This window comes from Diabrotica virgifera, chromosome 8, assembly GCF_917563875.1.
Source record: "Diabrotica virgifera virgifera chromosome 8, PGI_DIABVI_V3a".
NCBI classification, from domain to species: Eukaryota; Metazoa; Arthropoda; class Insecta; order Coleoptera; family Chrysomelidae; genus Diabrotica; species Diabrotica virgifera.
Genome location: NC_065450.1, coordinates 5581013 through 5606732, shown reverse-complemented (window position 1 = coordinate 5606732; position 25720 = coordinate 5581013). Strand labels below are relative to the sequence as shown.

Here is a 25720-nt window from a genome sequence, read left to right as displayed (position 1 = left end):
GTGAGAAAAAGAGAAAATTTAGTGTGATTTTTAATTTCAAATATATCATTCAAAAGAAACCTTTTGTTTATTCTAAGGGACTGTTAGCCCTCGGTAATAATCTAATCTTTGATTCTGCGTTTATATTTTTCAAAAATACTTATTAGTTTTCTCAGAATTCGAAAAAAATAAATGCGTTTAAAAAGAGTTCGACCGAAATTTTGCGCCTACGGTCTCAAAACAGGATTAATTTATTATACATTTTTGAAATCACTATTTTAAGAGCTTTTAAATGAGGTGTCACATGATGTACATTCCCATTTAAAAAAATCAAAGTTATGCCTCTCACCTGAAGAGGAATCGCGTAAAGTTCGAAACGTTGATGCTAAAATATACTATGGTTACTTTAAAAATCGAGCTGTCCGAGCGTTTTGCTTATGTTTTTAAAATGAACAAGTTAATAGGGGGGGGGGGCAACACTTATTCCACCGCACTGTATATACATTGATTTATTACAATTAAGTTTGAAACATCTGAATAGTTCTGCTTCCCTTCCCTTAATTTTTCTATTAAACAAACACTAAACATATCAAAATAGCATGTAGAAAAATATATAGTCACTGGGCAAGCTAAATAATGATGTCACTGGCTTGATGAAGTTTAATTCACGTCTACCTAACATTTTTATTTTCGTACACGTTAGCGTGTACCTAGACACAGCGAAATATAACCATAATCAAAACTAATGCAAGACTATGTGACGTCACGGGTCGTTTGAACTATTTTATACCGCAGAAGACTTTAAATATGTATTTCTAAGTTATTACGAGTTTTTGAAGGGTGAAATTTTGGAAATCTTATTTTTAAACAAAACTGAACATTATTATCTAATAAAAAAAATGTGCAAGTTCCCTATTGTATGTCCATGTCCATTTATCAAAGAAAATAAGCAATAATACATATTGCATCATCTAAATACAGTGATGAGCGCGCTAATAACCGGCAAAATAACGCAAACGATGGAAAACATATTAAGTTGTGAGATAAAAAGGGATAAAACTAGTAGATGTGAGAAATTTAGCGATAAAAACCTATAGATTTACATTATATTGATTGTTTCCCACCTTTTGACGTATCAAAGGAGTATGTCAACTAAACCTGTCACTGTCACTGTGGTAGTTGCGAAACTCGTCCGATGCGTCTAAAGGTGGGAAACAAACAATGTAATTATTTATTACAATCAATATAAATTTTTATGTTTCTATCGCTAAATTTTCCACCTCTACTTGTTTCATCTCTTTTTATCTCAAAACTCAACATGCTTTCCATCTTTTCAGATATACAGTGCATTCATAAAGTGTGGAAACGGTCTATTATCTCATGACTTAATTATTTTCAGAGTTGAAGCTCTGACAGGTCGATTTTTATATTTGTTTTTTAACCTTTTTGGAAAAAAATAATTTTTACCCCCACTACTTTAGCAGGTGTGAGGTAATCGATAATTTTTTTAAATAGAAAGGGCATATTTTTATCTAAAACATTAAAAGCCCATGATTTTCTGAGTACAACCATACAAAACGCATCACGTTCAAACTTCAGTATACTCCAGTACAAGAAACCAGTGCTCGTATTTCATAAAATTAAAATTTATTTTACAAAGAAAATTATTAACCTTTAACTACACGCGCTGGCGTACTTTGTACGCCAGATATAAGAATTATACTGGAAATATATTTAAAAATTTAATTTTTGACCTTGCTTATTTTTCTAACCTATCACTGGAATGTGCTTTACAATTTGGTTTTAGTTTCGTTATAATCGGCGTTCTGGAAAGATCGTAATTTACATTTTATTATTTGTTGTTTCCGGTGGTGGACAATTTACCCCAGGATTATATTACTATAAGTCGTAATATAAGTACATATTTTAATTGTTTTTTAGTTATTATGGCAAAAAAATATATTTTTCCTTATAAACAATACTTTTTCTCCTGTAAAAAATCACATTTAAAAAAATTTTTATTAGTAATTTTATTTATCATGGAATCCAGTTATTCCATGATTCCAGTTATAAATCCCAATTGGCTTACTGAAAAGGAACTCCAAGTATCCATTGATGCCGAATAAGGTTTATAGCAAACAACTAAGTGTATTTAAAAAAAAAAATATTAAACAAATCCGCTGTTTTTAAGTGTATTTTCTTGTGGCGTACAAAGTACGCCACGCGTGTAGTTATGTTATAACTTAATGCGCGGGTAGTTAAAGGTTAAAGAAGTCGTTTCATATTAAAGACAAACAAAGAACATAATTACAACAAATGCTCGAATGGAGTGGCCTATTGTTGTACGATACAGAAGGTCTATCTATTAAAGATAACCAATTCCATTCAAATGATAATGGCTTTGTAATAGGCTGTAGATCAACATAATAACTAGTAGATTAGTCAAGGTAGGTATGGGCCACTCTGTGCATCGAGGTGTAACGCCAATATTAAGGATTGAGTGGTCTAGCCATCTTTGTCTGTCAGATGCGCGGGACCGCTTGGTTGAAAGAGATAGATAGATCACCGATCGACTGTTTCCGCGTTACGCCTTTTCTCTGAGTATGCCTTGTCTACCCTTAATATGTCTGTGAGATCAACAATACAATAAAATAAAGTGGTAACGAATGTACTCAATATATTGCCAAAAATAAAGTAGGCTATGAAGACATGTCAAATTCCTTAGCAATCAGACAGTAAGTTCGTAGTTACCATTGGATATGTCAATATTAAATTGATTTGCTGTGTCACATCGATTTAGAAGTCTGCTCTAGTATCTTTATGAGAAATATTACCCTAATAGAAATTATTTAAAATTACGATGGTGCTGTCAGAAAAACAGCGAATAGAAGTTTTGATGATCTTAGGTTACGGATCGTAAAATAAGTATGGCGGAAGTATGCGATACCTTTAATGAAAAATATCCTGATCGAGTACCAATAAGTAAATCGACGGTAAGCAAAATATTGCATAAATCTAATGATATTGGCAATGTTAGAGAAAGCCCAAGAGTGGCAGACCCACTGTTTCCGACGACAATAAATTAAATGTATTACTTGAAATCGAATAAAATCCTCATTCTTCAATTAAAACTTTATCTACTAACAATGAGATCTGTTGTGGTGCTGTTCATAAAATTATAAAAAAGGCCAAGTTAAATCCATATAAAACTAAACTTATACATGAACTCAATGAAGACGACTTTGATAGACGCATGGAGTTTTGCGAAAATATGCAAAAATTGCGTAATCGAAATAATGGATTTGAATATAATATCTTGTTTTCCGACGAGGCCACTTTTTGTTTAAATGGTACCGTTAATAGGCAAAATTGTCGTTATTGGGCAACAGAAAATCCCAATTGGACAATGGAAGTTTCTACCCAATATCACCAAAAAGTACATGTATGGGTTTGGACTGTTAGGAATACCATTGTAGGATCGTATTTTTTTTAAGTTACTGTGGCGGGTGCAAGGTATTTAGAGATATTCCAGACCTACGTAGTTCCATTTTTAACCGCAACATTTCCAGATATCAATAATCCTGGCCAAATATAGTGGTTAGAAATTTTCTAAATGACTGGATTGGACGACGCAGCTACATTGAATGGCCTGCTAGGTCGCCAGATTTTAATCCCGATGACTTTTCTATTTGGGGTTATTTGAAAAGTAAGGTATATTATATGTAAACCGACCTACCAATTTGGTAGACCTCAAACAGGGAATTCGTACTGAAATGCAACAAATTACACCAGTGATGTTGTCAAACATAATCCATGAATTCATTGCACATCTTGGATACTGTCAATTAAAACAAGGAGCTCAATTCGAGCATTTGTTGTAATTATGTTATTTGTTTGTTTTAATATGAAATGACTTCTTTAATAATTTTCTTTGTAAAATAAATTTTGAATTAAATTTTAAGAAATACGAGCACTGGATTTCTTTACAATCTGTATGCTGAAGTTTGAATGTGATGAGTTTGGTACGGTTGTACTCAGAAAATATGGGCTTTTAATTTTTTAGCGTCGTAACCACTACAACTACATAAACCATTTAGGGAATAATCGTTAATTTGATTATACTTTTGTAGCTTAATAACTTCTAAACAGCTTAACCGATTTTGTTCACTAAACATGAGTTTGAAACGTATTGACAAGTAGTATCTTATGTATCTAAGGTCAAGTATGATAACTGAAGCTATTACAGGAATTATTGAGCTTGAAAACCCCTTTTTCCCATAAGAAATAGATTTGATCATACTTATGAAGTCTATAACTTAAAAATTCGAATTTTCTCGGATATAAGGTATACACCGTTAGATTCGTTTAGAGTCCTTCTACAAACGCTCAGTTATTGGCGGAATTCGTAGGTTGAAATTTTGAATAATTGTCGAAAAAACAAAATTTTCAATTTTGTTCAAAAGTTTAGTTTTTCAGTTTTTCGGCTATACTGAGCCGTGTGTATGTCTGTTCTCCTTTCTCTTCTTGAACCGAAGATATATACCGCCAAAAAATATGCCGTTTTGTACCTACCAAGTCCTATAGCTGGCTTGTGGGTAGTCAAAACTCACAAACTACACCGGTTCTGAATCGGCCCTCACCCCCTCTTCAAACACAGAAAAAATAATTCAGATCGGTTTAACTTTTCCACACACATACATACATACATATCCACAAACATTTCTCCTTTTTTAAATAAAAATTGACTCATATTTCTGAGCTCGGTAACTTTTGAACGGTATAACCATTTTAGGGACACATTTTTACGGTACATACATTTGTCATTTGTCAACCCCCTCCCTTCCACTTCCCCCGCCCCTTATTTTTTAATAGGGAATAGGGGCCGCGTGATAGCTCATTTAAAAGGTTATTCAGTTCTGTATTCAGTAATATAAACATTAACATAATTATTTATACAGGGTGTCCAAGAAAAAATATTTTAATTAAATTAATTGACACAAAAAGAAGAAATTATGTAATTTATTTAATTCAAAATACATTCTACTGCTGTCACAAAACAGAAAAAATGTTTTTGATAAATAAACATTGCTTTTCGCTTAATTTCAATGTTCAAGCTGCCACCCATCTGCCACCATTCAGCCTTCTTGGTAGGTTGAATATTGAATTTAAGCGAAAAACAATATTTATAATAAACATTTTTCTCTGTTTTCTGTCAGTAGGAGAATATATTTTGAGTTAAATTAATTGCATACATTCTTCTTTTCGTGTCAATTAAATTAATTCAAAATAATTTGTCTTGGACACCCTGTATAAATAATTATGTCAATGTTAATATTACTGAATAGAGAATTAAATAACCTTTCAAATGAGGTAGCACACGACCCCCTATTCCCTATTCAAAAATAAGGGGTGGGGGAAATGGAAGGGAGGCGGTTGACAAATAACAGATGTATGTACCGTACAAATGTGCCCCCCTTAGATCAAAAATCGACCTGTTCCTTCATTTCCTTAAAGACTAATAAATACTGCCAAATATTGAGGTGGACTGTTTTCTTTGGCCCACTCTGTATAATAAGGATGGACAAGGCGTACTGAGCAAAATAGTGTAAGGCGCAGGCAGTCGGTTGGTGGTATATCTGTCTCTTTTTACCGAGTGATCCCGCGCATGTGTCAGACAAAGATGGCTAGACCACTCAAAGTGATTATTGACCAATGACGTCCTTGATATTTGCGTTACACCTCGTTGCTTAGAGCAGCCCATACCTTACCTTGTCTATTCTTATTATGTCTATGGATGCGACAGGATGCATCTCATAATGGTGACGAATACGTCACACGGAATTTACGTAAAAAGTTATCGAGACAGTTATCCGTCTTTAACTTTAACGCAGTCGTTAAAGATAACTTCGGCCATCCCTCACAGGGCTGATTATATCATTAAACACTGGTTGTCTTTCATCTATTTATTGCCGTCAAAGATGATGTTTAACTTGTGCGAAATTAAAAATATTTTAATAGTTTTAAAATGTTCGAATAATTATTCGATATACCGATACATATGGGATACATTTGTAAGGTTTTCGGGAATTTATGATACAGTTTTAAAAAGGGGGTATATATAACGTATTTAAAAAGTAGGAAATGTGAGGTATTAGTGGTAGAAAGGTACTGAAATATGGACAGACCGCAGGAAAGGTTATTCCAAATTAAATATATGTGGCTATATTCACAAAACAAAACTGTGAATCATACTAAATATTTTAAGGATCCACAAATCGAGGTCTGTACAAATCAGGTAGAAGAGTAAAGGTGAGAACGCATTAGAGAGTCGTGGACGCGACTCGTCGCTAACAAGACAGTCCCAGTGTCTTACTAAAGCAGGCCACGCACTGAATCGGCATAGAGCGATTGCTCTTAGCCCAGCCGATCGCTCTATACCGATTCAGTGCGTGGCCTGCTTTAGTATTTGCACTTCGCAGTCGCTGACTCCTCGCGACTGCGACATCTGTCTACTTAGAAGTGAAGTTTTTCGATAGCCACAGGTTAGTTCAGATTTGAAAAAATTCCTTTTTTTCAGAATAACTTAAAAATTATTAATAACAACAAAAATCTCAACGAGAACGTAGGTTTCGCTGTTCTGAATAGTTTAGATTTTTTGTTTTCCTGTAAGACAATAAAAAAATATGAAAAAAAAATTTAACAAACGCTTTTCTTTGGGTACCAGGACTAAAATTAAAAATATAAAAAAATCAACTAAAAAGCAAAAAATAAATTGAAAAAATCTAACACAAAACCGTTTATTCGGTTTTTTTTTTAACGAATGTGTTAGATTTTTTAAATTTCTTTTATTTTTGCTTTTTAGTTGATTTTTTAATATTTTTAATTTTAGTCCTGGTACCCAAAGAAAAGCGTTTCTTAAAAATTTTTTTTTTCATATTTTTTCATTTTTTACTTTTTAGTCTTACCCTTTTCAAATATTAAAATATATCGTCATGTTTAAAATATATGTATACTTCAAACATAAAAACATAATTATGTACAAACATGAAAAGTAGTCGGAATCGGCAAAAAATTTGAAACTTTATTGTTTATTTATGAAGAATAGCGTAAACAATTAACGAGAAAAGGGAAATTATGTATAGTTCATATAATTAGCTACAATCTGTAAAAGTTTCAAGTTTTTTCATTGTAAACAACAAGAAAATTTAAGCATTTTCCATTAAAATCGTTTTTTCTTAATTTTAACAATTAATAAACATAATTTTTTTGACTTTTCGTGTATTGTTGCCGGGAATGCATATGTGTGCAAATTTTCATTCATTTTCATTGAAGTAAAGGCAGTCAAATTAACCTCTAAAGATTTGACGCAAACGATCGAACTAAAGAAATAGTCCTGTCGCCAGGGGGTACAACGGCCTCCTTAATTCAGATGGACTTACCCAAGTTTTTTTATGTATTTTGACCCATAGAACACGAATTTTTTGGGTAACACTTGATCTGGATGTCGATAAAATTGTTAGAAACAAAGAACTTGAGGAATTAAATAACAGCGATTTTTCGCAAAACAAAACATTTTTTGTATTTTTGGGTGATTCTCAGCAAAAAATGTTCTTACAAGTTTTTTCGTAGGATGCATAGTTTTCGAGATAAACGCGGTTAAACTTTCAAACAATCGAAAAAGTGCAATTTTTGAACCCGAATAACTTTTGATTAAAAAATAAAATAGCAATTCTGCTTACTGCATTTGAAAGTTCAAGTCAAATTCTATTGGTTTTGATTATTTGCATTGCTAAAAATTAATTTTTTTATTGTTAAACAAAGCTATAAACACATAGTGTTTCCCGTGCCCAATGCATGCGTTTTAATGTACTTAATCTACGTAGAAATTGTCTGTATGCACGCCTACTCGTTCGACTTCAAATGAGAAATGCATTGAAAACATCATTCAATCACTATGTGTTTGTAGCTTTGTTAATAAAAAAAAATAATTTTTAGCAATGAAAATAATCAAAACCGATAGAATTTGACTTGAATAGCAGAATTGCTATTTTATTTTTCAATCAAAAGTTATTCGGGTTAAAAAATTGCAATTTTTCGATTTTTTGAAAGTTTAACCGCGTTTATATCGAAAACTATGCATCCTACGAAAAAACTTGTAAAAACATTTTTTGCTTAGAATGACCCAAAAAATACACAAAAATGTTTTGTTTTGCAAAAAATCGCTGTTATGTGATTCCTCAAGTTCTTTGTTTTTAACAATCTTATCGACATCCGGATCAACTGTTACCCAAAAAATTCGTATTCTACGGGTCAAAATACATAAAAAAACTTGGGTAAGTCCATCTGAATTAAGGAGGCCGTTGTAACCCCCCTGGCGACAGGACTAAAAAGCGTTTAAAAATTGGTAAGGATATGACTGATAAAAAATGGCATACACTCATGATTAGAGACTCCTTCAAGCCCTTGTAACTTCAACCTTTTCAAAAATAAGTGAACAGTACTCTGCAACGGGATACACGAGTCCCAGCGCTGTCGACCTAAGTGTAGTCGCTGAGGAACCCCATGTGGTACCGCATAACTTTTGTAGAATATTGTTGCGTGTTCTAAGTTTGGCAGTCGTCTTTGTAAGATGTTCTTTAAAGCTTAGCGTTCTATCGAGTGTCACACCTAGATATTTTGGGTATTTAGTATGATTGAGGAGTCTGTCTTCAAAGTGGATTTTTAATTGATATAATTAGCCAATCTGTTGTTTAAATGAAAGCATGATACTTCCGTCTTGGAGGTATTGTGCTGTAATCTCCAGTGACGGAAATATCTCCCGAGGGTAACTAGGTCGTTTGTTAATATTTGCTCAGTAGTTTCCAATTCTTCATGGCTCGTAGCAAATGCCCAGTCATCTGCATACCCAAACTTCTTTGATGTGGTTTCAGGCATGTCTGCTATATAAAGGCTGAAGAGTAGAGGGGCCAGCACCGATCCTTGCGGGAGACCATTGTTCAGTTTCATTTGGGTACTGGTCTTATCGCCCATGATGACTTGAAAACTTCTATTCGCGGTGTGCAAGTAACTTTCTTAAATAATTCATTGTCAATTGAAATTGTCAAATTGACGTATATTTCATATCTACTGTCAATGAAGAAGAAAAATTATATATTGCTCCACAATATTGATATGATATGCAATTATTATATACAGGTAAATGTAATTAATTGTATTTTGCTTGCATTACTGCATTTTAATAACTAATTTTATTTACTACATACAATTGTTTACGTTTTAATAACATAACCTGAATCTTAGTTTTTCTTATTATTTTTTTGGGGTATGGCCTTGACAATTATCCAGTAACCAGGACCATATGATTGGCCAATATAATTAAAAGTGCGAATAAAAGTGCAGAGCGAAGAAACCAGGTGTCGCTTTTCCGAACTTGCACGGTCCCAATTGCATAGCATTGTATTAATGACATCAGTAATCTTTCTGCATGGAATCGCTCGCAATAATTTATATTTTACACCTTGTCTCCATATGTATGGTACGCTGCTGATAGATAAATCAATGAAAACAGTAGATATTTTTAGTTGTTTTTAAAAGCGTGTTTCTATATAGTTAGTCAGCGCTAGGACTTGGTCTGTGCGGCTGCGGTTTGGTCGAAATCCTGATTGTTCCACAGGTATATGTTGAAGGGGCATATGTTTGGCTAATTCTATTATATAGCATTCTTTCAAAAAGTTTGTAGACCATACTTAGAAGTGCAATTGGACGGTAATTTTTTGGTAAATCGTTAGGTTTCCCTGGTTTTAAAATAGCGACGATTTTTGCTCTTTTAGTTGATGACGAACATTTCCCAACTGAAGAATGTCTGAGAAGAATTTTGCAAGCCATTGCCTAGTAAATCTGCCACGGTGCTTTAAAAATTCAGTATGAATGCCATCAAAGCCAGTAGCTTTTTCCGTTTTCATTTCATTAAGAGCTTCCATGATTTCCTCACAGGTGAAAGGGTTGGAGTACCCTGTTTCAAGTGGACACGTGGATTTTAGATTCTTGAGGTCTTTTTTAACTTTAATTGTGTGTAAGCGATTTCGGGGTGCCCTTGATAGCAATAAAAGTTAATAACAAAAATGTTAGCCACCTTTGAGCTTCACATTACAAAATTAGTTAGAATGTTACAGGGTGTTCGATAACACAGTGGCAGACCAAACATATGTTTTTTTAAATGGAACAGCCTATATTTTATTTTAAATTCGAAATTCTGTTAACTTCTCCATCACAAAAATATAAAGGTTTGTTCTGTTATACAGGGTATTTACAAAGTTATAACCAATTTTATATGAAAATCGTAACAAGTTCAACTCCCTGTATAAATAAAAATAAGCAAAACAACAATGGTTTATTAATGCCATATTTTTTAACGTATTGTCAAAATTTTCAAGAATGGTCGATAATGCTAATTTTCTTTATATCAAATACAGGGTGAGTCAAAACGCAAGTACATTATTTTCTCAGTAATTTTAAATGGAACACCCTGTATTTTATATCACTATTGAAAAGTACCATTACCGTACTTTAATTTTTAGATAACATTCCCTATGTCTAAATTTATTAGTTTTCGAGATATTTTCATTTTTCAATGGACCAGTAGCGTGGCCACCAAATCACCAGAATTTAATAAACTGGACTGATTTTTTAGGGGTTACGTTAATAATGAAGTTTATAAAATACCTCCAACAACAAGGGATGAGATGAAAAATAGAATAAAAAGTGTATTTCGATGTGTTAATTCACAAATGCTTCGTAGAGTAAGTAGCTCATTCAATGATCGGTTTTAGGCGTGCATAAATGTGTTAGGAGATAATTTTGAACACCGTATGTAATTGAATATTAAAAATATTTTATTAAAAGTAGCTTCTAATTTTTTCAAACATGTTTTTTTGCAAAATGTATTACTGATAAATTATGTTTCGTTCTTTATTTGTTACATTGTTACATTTACATACAAAAGTAGTGTTTAATTGTCTTCACAAAATGTTGTATTTTGTGTTTGCGTGTTTTTTTGTAAAATTTATTACTAATTTTCTTTGTTTATTTGTTGCATTTACATAAAAATATAGTTTTTAATTGTTTCAAAAATGTTGCATGTTATGGTTGTGTTTTTGTTTGTAAAATGTATTACTAATAAATTCTTTTTATTTCTTTATTTGCAACGGTGTTACATTGATTACCGAATTGATAATCGGTAATCGTAAATTGTCAATTTAGTCATGGCTTACTTAAAATTTAGATAAATTTAAACACCTAAAATAATTTTCTCTGAAAAATGAAAATATCTCGAAAACTAATAAATTTGGGCATAGGGAATGTTATATAAAAATTAAAGTACGGTAATGTTACTTTTGAATAATGATATAAAATACAGGGTATTCCATTTAACATTACTGAGAAAATAATGTACTCGCGTTTTCACTCACCCTGTATTTGATATAAAGAAAATTAGCAATGTCAATAATTCTTAAAAATTTTGACAATAAATAAAAAAATATGGCATTAATAAACCGTTGCTGTTGTGCTTATTTTTATTTATACAGCGAGTTGAACTTGTTACGATTTTCATACAAAATTGGTTATAACTTTGTAAATACCCTGTATAACATTACAAACGTTTATATTTTTGTGATCGAGAAGTTATTGTCCTTTTCATGATCATTTTTCAGTGCGTAACAAATGATAGGAAAAAGGGTAAGTCCGTGATAATACACATTTATGACATTTATTCTAACATGATATTTTAGTTAAATCTGACAGTTGCCACATTTTATTTTCAATTTGGAATAAAAACCAATTAAATGTGTTTCTTGCATTTATAAAATGGTATTTTCTTTGATTTGTATAGTCTTATAAATTATACAGATTATATTTGTAATATTATTACCTAATTAAGAAAAATTATTTTTTTATTATGGCACCATCTATCGACAACTAGAATAACTAGAACAAATGTTATAAAAATGTCACCGACGAAATATAATCACCGACGTGCCTTTTTTTCTGTCACATACAATTTAATGCTTTAGAAAGAAATCGAAAAACTGTGACGCACTGAAAGATGATCATGAGAAAAAGAATAACAGGATTTCAAATATAAAATAAAATATAGGGTGTTCCATTTAAAAAACATATGTTTGGTCTGCCACTGTGTTATCGAACACCCTGTAACATTCTAACTAATTTTGTAATGTGAAGCTCAAAGGTGGCTAAAATGTTTGTTATTAACTTTTATTGCTATCTGTTACTATAGCGGAGCTTTTGAGCTTTACCCCACTAATCAATCACCCTGTATGTGTTGCCACTTGGTTTGGAGTTACTAGATTGGTTGGGCGGTCGGGTGGGCTACTGCCTCCTAGTTTTCGAAGTAGTGACCAAGCTTGTCTACTCGAGTTTTTAAAATCTAGATGTTCAACTGTTTCAGTTCATTTCTCACGGCCAGCAGCATCAATGCTGTGAAGCAATACGTCTGCAATTTCCTGCTTTCTGTCTTCACAAAATTTTTCATAAAGTTTTTCGCTCTCTTCAGACTACCCAGGATATTCTTTGCGATATCCTCTAGGAATTGTTGCTTTTGCCGATGTTATTATTGCTCCCGTCAATCTCTCGTAGTTTACGCTTTTTGGTGAAATCCAACCTAAACATTTATCAAGATTACTAGAGAAAGCAGGCCAATTAACTTTCCTAAAGTTCCATCTGGGGCGTGGAAACGATCTTATAACTGGAATGCTAATGCCAATTTTGATATAGGGCGGTGTTTGGCTATGTAGGAAATCGGACATGACTTTTCTTGATGCTGGCACAGGCTGGCCTTTGTCGTCACTAGTAAGAAAGCAAAGATCGGGGTTATACTCCTTTTTCCAAGCTACAGATCTGAAAGTTCCTCTATCCTTGGCGTCGAATAGGAGATGGATTCCATGTTCTTCTGACTATTCCAAAAGGGACAAGCCATTTTTGCCATTGTTAGAGTATTTCCACATCTCATGGTGACTTAAAATCTCTTATATATATGGTTGGGTGTTCGTAGGGATTAAGAACATGTGTAGGCCAAGTGAGATTAGGGGGCTTGTAAATATTAACTATTGTGATATTGCCGATTTTCACAGTTACCTCGTGGATGTTGTTCTTGGTAGAAGTAGAAATCAAGGCTGCATTTTCTATGTCTGTACGTACGTAAGTTGCTACACCGTAGGCTCTATCGTAGGTAGCACCCAGTAGATCATAGCCGGGGGTTTTTCCTCTTAAACTCAATTGAAATTCATTTTCTGTATGTGTTTCTTGTATTGCGACCAAATAAATATCTTTTAATATGTATTTATATTTTTTTTCTGTATGTGTTTCTTGTATTGCGACCAAATAAATATCTTTTAATAGTCTGTATAGAATTCAACATTTTGCTCTACGTATATCTTCTATATTCAATTGGCAAACTCTTACATTGGGTCCAATTTCTTTTGTAATTTGTTTCTTGGAAAGTCCATTCCTTAACTGTGCCATTTTTAATTATTCTAAAAAAAACTGCGATATACTTCTGCCAGGAGATCTTTGGAAAGATTGTCTCTTGTGCTAGTTCTTTAGTTTACCCAGGTGCACGTGCAGTATTACCTGCGGACGCGAACTAGCGTTACATCCCCTTTAAATGTATAAAATTGTGTATATGAATAAGGTATAAATAGAAAAATATATTTTAAACGATTTTTTTTTGACACTAATTTACGTTGACACTGATAGCATTGATGAACCGATGAAACTTACAGATAAACAATACAAAAGTAAAGTGAAGCTGTAGGTAATGATTTATTTCATTTGGAATGCTATTTAGGGGGTGATTTTCACGATTTGTTTACCAAAAAAGGGACCAACATTATTTTGAGCGTAACTTACTTATTTTTTATGTTGAAACTTTTTAAAAAACAAAAGTAAAGTTGTTTTAAATACATATTTTAAAAAAGGTGTAATAAGTTTTCTCAAATAAATGCTTGATTTTTTTGGTTATTTCTTCTAATCTTTGCTTAGCATAAGCCCTTTAAATAAACCACAATATAATTTCCATTCAAATTTAGTCAATTGTGTATTATTTATGTACATAAAAGTGAGAGCCACGGATGTCTCACCCGGTCTGGAGGGCAGATGTCGTCCCAGGCTTGTCGGTACTTATTTGACTAAATCACGGCGTTGATGGTTACTTGCAATTATTGCATTACTTTACAAGTAACTCTTGAACGCATAATTTGAGAAGTGTTATAAATAGGGCAGTATGTCTTCTTTTGAAGCAGAAAAAGCTCGGATAATAAAACTCGGTGGCGCCCAAAATCCCGACAGCCAAAATCCCGACGGCCAAAACACCGACATAGTAGAATCCCGACAGGCCAAAATCCCGACATGCAACAATCCTCGCATAAGCAAGAATCCCGACCACTACATTGTGAATATTTATTGTTTCCTTTTCAAATGCAATACCAAATGATATTATAGATATAGAGTATTAAAATTGAAAAAGTAATTACTTACTACTAAGTACGGATACTAATTATTATGTATTTTAAAAGAAAAAATCATTAAACACTTCATTTTATACTATAAAAGCTATACTTACTGAAATGGAAGGTTGTAAGTGACATGTTAATATTTATTATATGAAAGTAAAGTTGAATTCAGGATTTGATTATACATATGTTATTGGACTAAATATTGGCAAAAAAAAATTTAATTCATGTACCCATGTTAGAAATTTTATTTAGAAAATTAGTTCATATTAAATGGTAAATACTTATGGCCATAAACAAAAAAAAACAGAAATAAATGTAATTATATGTTAAAAAGGAACTTATCAAACCTGTCGGGATTCTGGCTTGTCGGGATTTTGGCCTGTCGGAATTCTGGCGTGTCGGTATTTTGGCCGTCGGGATTTTGGCTGTCGGGATTTTGGGGTAGACCCAATAAAACTATATGATGAAGTAATGTCAGATGAAGATTGTGATTTATCAGATTCAGATGATTTATCAGATGATTACGTTACTTCTGATGGAAGTTATTCCAGTGAATGTGACATGGTGCCAAGAAAAAAAATTAGGAAGGATAAATATGGTGCATATGGCTGTTTTTTTTATTCGCAACTTGACATCAAATTATCCTATTTTGAAACCGCAAACACTGAAGTGTTCCCTTAGACCGGCGTTATTCAATGCTATAATACATAATATTGCACCGTGTCTCTTCACAGGCTCACGCGGTATGATGTAAAATTTAGCTGTGAGACACACCTGCAAGCTCACCCAGTCCGGCAAGATCACAACACCGTGAGACAGCATCTGTCTCACGCGGGGCAGAACCTGTTAAATACCCAGAGTTCCTTTAGATAAAAACCGGCTATAAATTTTCATAAGAAAAATAACGTGTAACAAGGCCTAATATTTATGCTTACTTGAATACTAACATATTCATTGAGATGAAATGCGTACTTGAATACGGGGATTTACAGAAGTAAATGCCTTCTCGTGAAATTCAATTGCAGTCTTTTTTATGCATCAATTGCATTTTTGAAAATGTTCTGTACTGTAATTTATGCATTTATTTGTGGTTTTTATTTTAGACTCTCTCCAAGAAAAGGGCACTTTGGAAATTATGAAAACAATAGAAGTACATTCAGCTAATAAAGAACAACATACGAGTCAAACTGCAGAAGAAAAAACATTAAACTGTGAAATTTGTCTGAAGCAGCTTAGTACAGCAAGTACTTTGAAAGTACATATGAGAAGACACACTGGAGAAAAACCTCACAAGTGTGTAATTTGTTTTAAGCAGTTTTCTCGAGTAACCCCTATGAAACAACATATGAGAATACATACTGGGGAAAAGCCTTACAAGTGTGAAATTTGTTTTAAGCAGTTCAAAGACGCTGATTATCTGAAAAAACATTTAAGAGTGCACACTGGTGAAAAGCCTTATATCTGTGAAGTTTGTCATAACCAGTTTTCTCAAAAATCTTCGTTGACAACCCATTTGAAAATTCATACCGGAGAAAAACCTTTTAAGTGTGGAACTTGTTTTAAGCAGTTTCTTCAGGCAGGTAATTTGAGGCAACATATTAAACTTCACACTAAAGAAAAAAGTTACAATTGTGAAATTTGTTTGAAGCAATTTTCTCGAGAAGATAATTTGAAATCACATATGAGAATACACACTGGGGAAAAACCTTTTAAATGTGAAATTTGTCTTAAGCGGTTTAATGAAGCCAGTAAAGTGAAAAGACATTTAAAGATACACACTAAAGAAAAGCATTAAGGTGCAAAATTTGTTTTAAGCAATTTATTACTGAAAGTCATTTGAAAACGCATTTGACAACTCACACTGAAAAATCTCATAAGTGTGAAATCTGTTGTAAGCAGCTTAGACAAGCAGGCGATTTGAAAGTACATAGAAAAACACATACTGGAGAACGATCTTACATGTGTGAAATTTGTTTTAAGCAATTCGTTCATGCGGGTAATTTAAACGTACACATGAGAAAACATACTGGACAAAAACCTTACAAGTGTGAAATTTATTTCAAGCAATTTGTTACTGCAGGTAATTTGAAACAACACAGAAGTATTCATACAGGAGAAAAAGATTATAAGTGTGAAATCTGTTTGAAGCAATTTAGCGAAGCGGGAGCTTTGAAAAAACATCTGAGAGTGCACACTGGAGAGAAGCCTTATAAGTGTGAAGTCTGTTTTAAGCCGTTTTCTCAAAAGGATTATATGAAACAACATATGAATACACACAGGAGGAAAAACTCATAAGTATGAAATTTGTTTTAAATCGTTTAGCGTAGCGCACATCGTTTAATAGTTATTTATGTGTCAAGCGTAAAACAGGAGCTTTGAAAAAACATTTGAGAGTGTATAGTGTAGAGAAGCCTTGATAAGTGTGAAATTTGTTTTAAGCAGTTTTCTCGAATATATGAACGAAATACGTTATTTAATCCCCGTTTAGGCTTAAGCCTCTTCAGGATATTGGAAACTCCTTTTCAGGAGCGTAGGGACGATGTGAATAAACTAGAGTGTGTACATTAGAAGAATGTAGATGGAAGAGCAAAATTGCTAGTGAGACGGGGGCTTTAGAAGGTGGTGTTGATGTTTTAGCGCGAAAGCTATAAAGATTGAAGGAGAAGAAAAGTTGCCGTAAACTTGCCCACACCAATCAGCGAGGACGCAAAGCTGCCACTAATTAGAAACGGCTCTTGGATTCAGCGTGTAGGGATACAGCTTATATTATCTGCGATATATCTTGCCTGCCAAGGTAAAACAGTATATGTGAAAAAAATCGATTTTTGAATTTGCCGCCAAAACTGGGTAATTTTTTGCGCTCTTTCTAATGCAATTTTTAGTTTATTTCTATCTCATTTAGTTTTCAAAATGTGACACTGGTAAAACAGTATATGAGTACGTGTACTTGCGTCTCTGCTATGGTAAAACAGTATATTCGACAAACTCTACAAAGGCAGAATAATATACATCATCATACACTGCTTATCCCTGGTATTATGTTATATCTATTTTTTGAAACTCTACTGGTAAAACAGGATATATGTGGTATATGCTGTTATACGGTAACATATTTCATAAAAACGGTGTCCCAATTACAATGGTAAAATAGTATAAACATTTTATATACTCCTTTACCATAGTATGACCAATGGGAATTTTTATCTCCCCCGACGGTATATACGTATAAAGTCTTTTATATACTCTTTGGGTATACTGGAAAAATGGTAAAACAGTATATGTCATTTTACAAGCACATTTGAAAAAACTATACATATTTGCTGTTATAATAATTATTATAATAACATGCTTTTTTTATATTCCAAATTTCACTTGTCTAACTTTATAAATGACAAAACGGCACAACAAAAAGTCATTTATCTCAAAACTCACTTTTTTCACATATACTGTTTTACCTTTGCAGGCAAGATATTAAGGGGATTTTTTTCTAGGATTTCGTAAACTCATCAGGAAGTTCGTTTCTGGCCAATTGTAGAAGATTGGCTGGATGGGATGAAACTTTGTTTTTGGGAATCCTAGTGAGTATGTGACCTTGCCGCTTGCAAGGTGTTTTTAGAACATTTTTAGCTCTAATGTTTGTACCGTAAAGTTGGATTTATAGTTTGACGTAGCGTAGACGTAGACGTAAGAAACAGACTGCAGACGTAAGAAAATATTTTGTCAATTTATAAATTAACGCAGCGGAATTTTTGCGCATGAGTAGAAACAGTGACTTAATTTAACAACATAGCCTAAAAATTATACAAACCGTAAACAAAATTTTGTGTTTATTTATTTATACTATTATTTATTATAATATTTATCCGTTTTGTGTGTTACAATGGATTAGGAAATAAACGAAGGTATGTTCCTTGGTGCCGTGGAATTTCCAACTATGTTGTTTCATTTCCTGGTCTTTAAAATGTTCATTGGATTTACTTATCGTATATGTGTGGACAACCCCGAATGAACAGGCTAATAAACAACTCATATTTATCTGAAATATTGAAACTATACACTATGATATATTTTTATTAAATTAATAACGTCCATTGTATAATAATATTCATTGAATAATAACATCCATTGTGACAAATAATTAACAAAATTCGAATATGTTGACAAACAACTTTACAAAAGGTATGAGGGGGCGGGTCGCGGGTCCACTTTGAGTGACAGAACAAAATTCTTCCTTATGATTGGCCAGACGTAGAAACGCACTGTAAAAGATGAAAGTTGGTCATATCTTCCGTTCCGTTACGTTTCTCTTACGTCCCGCCATGCGCTTACGCTCATTTATAAACAAGAGTACACAAAATTCGGTGTTGAACTTTTCCAGTGTGTCTACGTTACGTCTACGTCTACGCTACGTCAAACTATAAATCCAACTTTAATCGTACGAGATACATATGTGTTGCTGAGAGAACGGATTCTCTCGTTTATAGAGGGTATTGTTGCAAGTGGATGTACTAACACCGACAGATAGCACCAGTGCCTCCTGAGCGACTTTCTGAGAATGTTAAGCTCACAACCAAGGATGTCGTTATGTGAATGGTTGAGTGAGGCATAGAGACAAGCTCTGTAGTCGATAATGGGCCTTATGTAGGTGTGTAGGAGATTCTTGTTTGATGTACCTCCAAACCTTCCAGATAGCGCTAAAAGGAGTTTAGCTCTATTCCTTACCTTGTTGAAGGTGTGTTGAATATCAATGTTTCAGTTGAGTGTCCTGTTGAAATGGATACCCAAATAGACCACCGATGAACGGAATTCGAGAGCTTCACCCTGGAAGGTTATCCTAGCCCGTTCGTTACGGCAGCTATTAGGATATCTGAAGGCAATCATTTGGGTTTTGGTTGGATTGAGGGTGACTCTCCATTTATTACACCGTTACAGTGTTATTTAATTGTGTTTGGCCCCTATCGAAGACAGAAGGATGTCTCAGCGTACTGTATGCAGTTCCTGCAATGAGCAAAGCAGTATCGTCGGCGTATAGTAGGATGGACTCAGCTCGATTAACGAGGTGGGGAATATCACTATTGTATACTGTGTATAAGATTGGAGCTAATATTGACCCTTGTGGCACTCCGGCTTGTGGAGAATTGGTTAGCGACTTGTGGAGAATTGACGCGTATAGTCCGATTTGAGAGGTAGGAATGAATGAGTTTGATGAAAGTTATAGGCAGTCCAAATCTAGTTTTTCGATCAGACCTGTGTGGCAGACCTGATCGAAGGCCTTTTGGACGTCTAGGAATATGCCTATTGCATATTTTTTATACTCATTGATAGTTTGAGGTGAAAGTGGCTGCTTCAATCAATGCATTGTTTGCAGAGTGTTCAGCTCTGAATCCAAATTGAAAATTTAGGAGAATAGATAATATGAAACAACATATGAAGACACACAGGAGAAAAAAACCCACTGAGGGGCGCCAAACCGTAACGTTGTAGGTAACCAAAATAAAAGTTTTCAGTAGAGATAAAAAACGGTTTTAGTTGAAAAATATCAACGAAATAATTCTTAATATGTATTTTTATTAATAAATGTTCAATTAACGCTATTAACATACAAATTTGAAATCTAGTGAAATAAAATAGTTTACAGTACAAAATGTGGTGTCGATGCGCTAACCAAATGGTTCATAAGTATATGTGCAGAAGTATTTTTTATGAATATTTTAGATGTGGCTAGGGTTGCCTCATTTATTACTTGGACAAATTTACATCCAAAATGGAACGAAAACAAAGATAAAGTGTGAAGATTGTTTCTTTCAATTACAGCAGAACAAGTATTGCCTCAAATTTTGACTACATCAAGAAGCAAAACAGTGTATTCAAAAATGCTTACAGGAAGTTGATTCACATAATAAAAAGAAAATACATACTAGAAAAACCTCCAGATTTAGCAAAAGAAAGGTGTCCCTTGTGCTCAACAAAAAGGACAGGAAACAGAAGTAAATGTGCAGAAGACGTGTGTGTTATGATCACTGTACAATTAAAAAAGTTTGTGAATATTGCAATAAAAAAAATAATTGATTAATTTATTGATTTCTTAATCTATACATTTTAAATTTAATTTCAATAAAAAAGAATTGTAGAAATATAGTTTATGCCTGGTTGCACCAACAGATCTTAAGCTCCAGCTTAGCTAAGCTCAGCTAAGCTCAGCTTATACTTTAATATTGGGGCCACACTAGGATCTAATGCCGTTAATTATCGCATTATTTGCATTAGAACTATGTCAAATAATGCGATAATTAACGGCATCAAATGCTAGTGTGGCACCAGCATAAAGAGTTACATTTATATTTAAGCTTAAGGTACGTCTTAAGCTTAATATATGTTGGTGCAACCAAGCATTAAACACAGAATGAAAGATACCATTATTACCAACGGTCGAAACTCCCTCAAAACTTGTATAATGTTTATTTAAATACGTTACAGGAGTGAAAAAGAAGAGAAAATGTGATTTTTAATTTCAAATATATTATTCAAAAAAATTTTTTTGTTGACTCAAAGGGGCTTTCGGTTCTGGGTAGTAATGGAATCTTTCATTCTGCGTTTAAATTTTTCAAAAATATTTATTAGTTTTCAAAGGATTCGAAAAAAAAAATGAATGCATTTAAAATGCATTGGCCCGAAATTGGCCAAGAGATAACCAATGGTTACCCTGAAATATACGCTTCACAATATAAGTTCAATGGCTGGGGTTGTGGTTAACCCACAGAATTTTTAAGCCGAGGTTAGGGTGTTGGTTTAGACTTTGACTATGATATTCTAAACACGCCACGTATAGTAAACTTTTTTATTATTAATTTTAGGAAAAAGTTATACTTCATAAAAAGATCTGTATGGTCTGAAACTTACGATGCAATCATGAGATATCAAATTTTATCAATCCTGTAGGAAAGTATGTTAAATAATAATAAACATATGAATTTTTGATGCAAGAATCAACATCAAGTATGATTATGCTTATGAAACCTTAGGTTTCACAGTCAATATCCTAACCACACATATATATTATTGTAGAATTGTTTTTTGGAAAAATTCAGAAAATAAATTTATATCAGAGACTACGAGATCATAGATTTTCTTCACCCTGTATATGACCAAAAATTGTATAGAGTCTAATTTAGTTAATAAACAGTGCTTTTTCGGGGAAGGTGAAATCGTTAATGTGGTTTTCGTTAATGGGTTTTTTGAAAGGATTTACAGACAATGGTTCGAAAATATTGGAAAGTGCATGTTATTTCGTTTTGTGAACATCAATAGGATTTTTGTAAATAATTCGTAGAAGGTTTAAACGATAAACAAATTTTATTGAGTTTAGAATGTAAGGCCTTTTGTTTATTTTTTTGAAAAAACGATAGTAATTTGATGTCTCTTTTGACATGAATTTTAACAAAATGGAAAGTTAGATACAAATTAAGTTGGTTTTCTTAGGAAAGGAAAGTATGGATGTTTTGGGTAGAGAGGTTGCTTTTGATTGGTAGTGAAAGATCGATGGAAGGGATGAGAATGTGGAGTCGGAATTTGAGAGAGAAAAGATATGACACTGTGTGATGAATATCGGGAGAGAGCAGTCCAGTTTTTGAAAAGTGAGAAGTCAGTGTAAAGTGGTGAAATTGGCCTTTGCGAGCAGAAAGTTGAAATGAAATTGTTGACCGGTTGAAAAGTAAAATTTTCCTGTGTCCGAGGAAGATTCCTTTGTTCGTCTAGAACGAGTAGCCGACTGGTATCTATTTGCACAAGATATCGAGCAGAGAGAAAACTGAGTCGAGAATTCGAGCGAGTCCTGTTTGTTTGTTTGTGAAGCAGTTTGGACGAGAGGGACCTTTCGCAACATCCTAAGAGTACGTGTGAGAGAATCGAGGACGACGCAATCCGGGAAAAGAAGTAGAAAAGAAACAAAAAGGTTAGTCAAATCATTTGTGAAACGGAGAGTTTGTTTATATCCACGCCACATTTGCTTAATTTTTTTATTGAACAGTTCTATAACATATTTAGTCAGTCCAAATTTTAAAGAAGAAATAAGTAATCAATTCAAAAAGAGAAAAGTAAATTTTATTAAATTTTGTAAGAATAAATAACGAATTATTTAAATATTTTTTTTTTGTTGAAACAGAGGAAATATTAGAATTAAAGCTTAATTTAGTAGATGAGAAATAGTTGCAACAAATTTAGATTTTAGCATATTTTTTTAAATCCTATGTTTATGGTATATTGGATAAATAAGTAATATTTTTAACATTTATATGGCATTGAGTGTGTTTAATTTCCCTGTTTTGTCCTGGATGGAGTAAGCAACTAGAGATACCAGAAGCCACAAACCAAAGGTAAAGCATCAAAAATAAAATAGCCCTGAGAATAAAGTTTATTAGAAAATTTAATTTAAATTTGGTTTTGCTTTACATAAGCGGTAATTAAAATAATTGAGTAATTAATTAAATTAAGCATTTGGTCATGAATCTCATAAAATAGAGAAAAACAGAGCATAACAGTATATATAAGAATATGTATAATACAATGTATATACATTGTAAATTATGATTCGGGAGTGCTCCTAGTTGCATTTAACGTGTCTTGGTTTGTTTATTTCTACTGCATCTTGATTGTAAATTTAATAGGTATAGTTATTTAAATTTAATGTCATCTAGGGCATTAGACTTAACTGACTTCGAAATCATGCCATTATTTGTCAAATAATAGGTATACCAGTCGGACATTAAAAAAATTAACAGTGTACATGTTTTCTGTTTTCTTTATAAAAATTACAATGAAGTCGTGATTTTTAATATTATGTATACTCTATTTTGCATTACACTTCTCATTCGACTTGGCGTTGAATTGATCAAATTCTGAACGTCGTCTTGAAGAAAAGCTTCTCAGTCTTCTATGAGCGCCAATCGAAGCTGCTCACGTTATTTATTGGAGCATGTATTCTGTTTCTTACTCTTCAATTGAGTTGGTCCCAAACATGCTCAATCGAGTTCAAATCTGGGCTTTGAGCCGGCCAATTCATTTTTGGCACACCGATTGTTTCCAGTACCATCTTGCATAACATACCGTCTTGCATAAAAATAAAGATTTCGCCCCCAAGCCCAGCAAAAGGTATTGCATGCTCGTCTAGAATTTCGGTAATGTATCGGTGACCATTCAACGCTCCTCTATCAATAAACACGAGATTAGTACGGCCTTCGATTGAAATACCTGTCCAAAACATTACCGAACCTCCTCCAAAAGCAACACAGACATGTTCTACGAACACAAGCAGTATATCGTTCCCCACGTCTTCTCTATGTTTTGATGCGATCATCTGAGCCATAAAGAACCATCCTGGACTCATCAGTAAACAAAACATTTCTATACTGCATTCGACGGTCACCTTTCAGTACAGACTCTTATGAAGAACAGTGTTGCCAAGAGATATTAATATTTATATTAAATAAATTTTAAAGTATTTTTATACCTCACTTGGTCTATTAAATTTGTCAGTATGTATGAGATATCTTGTAAACTGTCAAAGCAAAGGGAGTTTAGCTCAGTGGTAGCGAGTTCGACCGGAGATCGAGAGGTCCCCGGTTCGAATCCGTGTGTTATTTAACTTTTTTTTATTTTTAGTATTGTTTTAATAAAAATGTTTGGAAAGTAGTAAGTAAAAATTAGTTTAATCTTTAAATACAAATAACCTGTTGAAAGTATATTTATTTCGTTGAAATCATATAATAGAAGTATAACTTCTTACGTGCGTACAAAGTACACGTGTTAAAAAGTACATTTTTAAGGCACTCATGTGAATTGCAGAATTCGCTTCGCTCATTCTGCAAACTTTCACATGCGTGCCTTAAAATTGTACTTTTAACACTTATATCATAAATAACTATTAAATATAATATTAATCACAGGCTAATTATAATTAATATTCAAATGATATATATTTAATATCGTATAGTACCTAATTATGAATTATTTGAAAATAATAAAACCCACAGATTTTCAAATCAAGATGTTTTGGACTTCTGGAATATTCTATTTAGACGGACTTTAAGTTCGTCTGCTTAAAACCGGCAACACTGAGCTGCAAGGTTCCATAAGTTTTATATTGGGATATGCTGCCCCCACTGAAAAGTGACTGCGAAACGCAGAATAGCAAACTGAAGTCGGCATTGTCGATGTGCCGCTGCGCGCTGTTAACAAAGGTCCTTTTGTTGCGAGCTCTTAGACCAAATTCCCCCTTCTTCACACGGTAGAAGTTCTTAATGTAAAGAACTGATTTTGCAAAGTGTGTTGTAAAGAACGGTCTTCTCTGGAACTCTGGCCGTCGTGATTCTTCTCGGGCCTTATTCTGATCGTCGTTCGTGAGATCCAGTCTGTCTCTACGAATCGTTGGTATGTTTTTTGGACCTTACAACAACTGACTCCAAGCTGTCTGGCAACTTCCCTTTGACTCATTCCACTATCAATCAAAGTAACAATTTTAACAAATGTAGAAAATCTCTCAGCCATAATCTTAAATAAAAATATTGCACAAGTTCACTTTTTGAACAACTGTACACTAATGAACAAAATATTCTACAATTTCACTATTAGGTCGTTTTGAGACAGTGTGTACTGTTTCAGTATCGGCATTTTGGCGTATGTATTGTATTCTTTATTCTTTATCTATGTATATATAAATTATATTTATGTATATCTATTTGCCGCCGCTTGTCGTTATACTATAAGAACAGAGTTTCTTTTTAAGCTAATTTTTATTGTCCATTCACCGTTGGCTGTGTGTGAGGCACTGTTTAATGCCAAATTGTAATTTTTGTAATGGCTTTACCTTTAAATTTTTGAAACAGCGTGTACCTATTGTTTGGGTATTGGCATTTATATTTGCTAATATAAAATTTAAAAGAACTTATTTTAAAACCGATAGGTGAGATAAATTATTTAAATCCGACAATACAAAATGAAATTAGTTGTTTACTTGGTACTTCAATTAAGGAAACAGTTGTCTCAGGAATTAGAAAAGCTCCATTTATGGCGATTATTTTCGATACAACTCAGAACTTATCAAAAATTTACCAACTTTCTGTATGTTTTCGATATATGTTAATAGTAGAAAACAATGAAGAAGTGTGTACCCAAAGAAATGAAAACCTGTGAGCCTTTTTTCGGGTTGATATCAG

At 33.2% G+C, this 25720-nt stretch overlaps 1 protein-coding gene across 6 annotated transcripts in view; it reads left to right on the top strand.

Moving 5' to 3' along the window:
* Positions 1-25720, top strand: part of LOC126889643 (zinc finger protein 883-like) — a 90555-nt gene that overhangs the window by 23494 nt on the left and 41341 nt on the right. The window contains exon 5 of one of the 6 annotated variants that reach the window (XM_050658148.1): positions 15614-20585. The exons of the other annotated variants lie outside the window; for them this stretch is intronic. Within the exon in view, the coding sequence (XP_050514105.1) occupies positions 15614-16305 (692 nt within the window). The 3' untranslated portion in view covers positions 16306-20585. Of the gene's footprint in view, positions 1-15613; positions 20586-25720 lie in introns of those variants that run through there. 6 annotated transcript variants of the gene reach the window in all.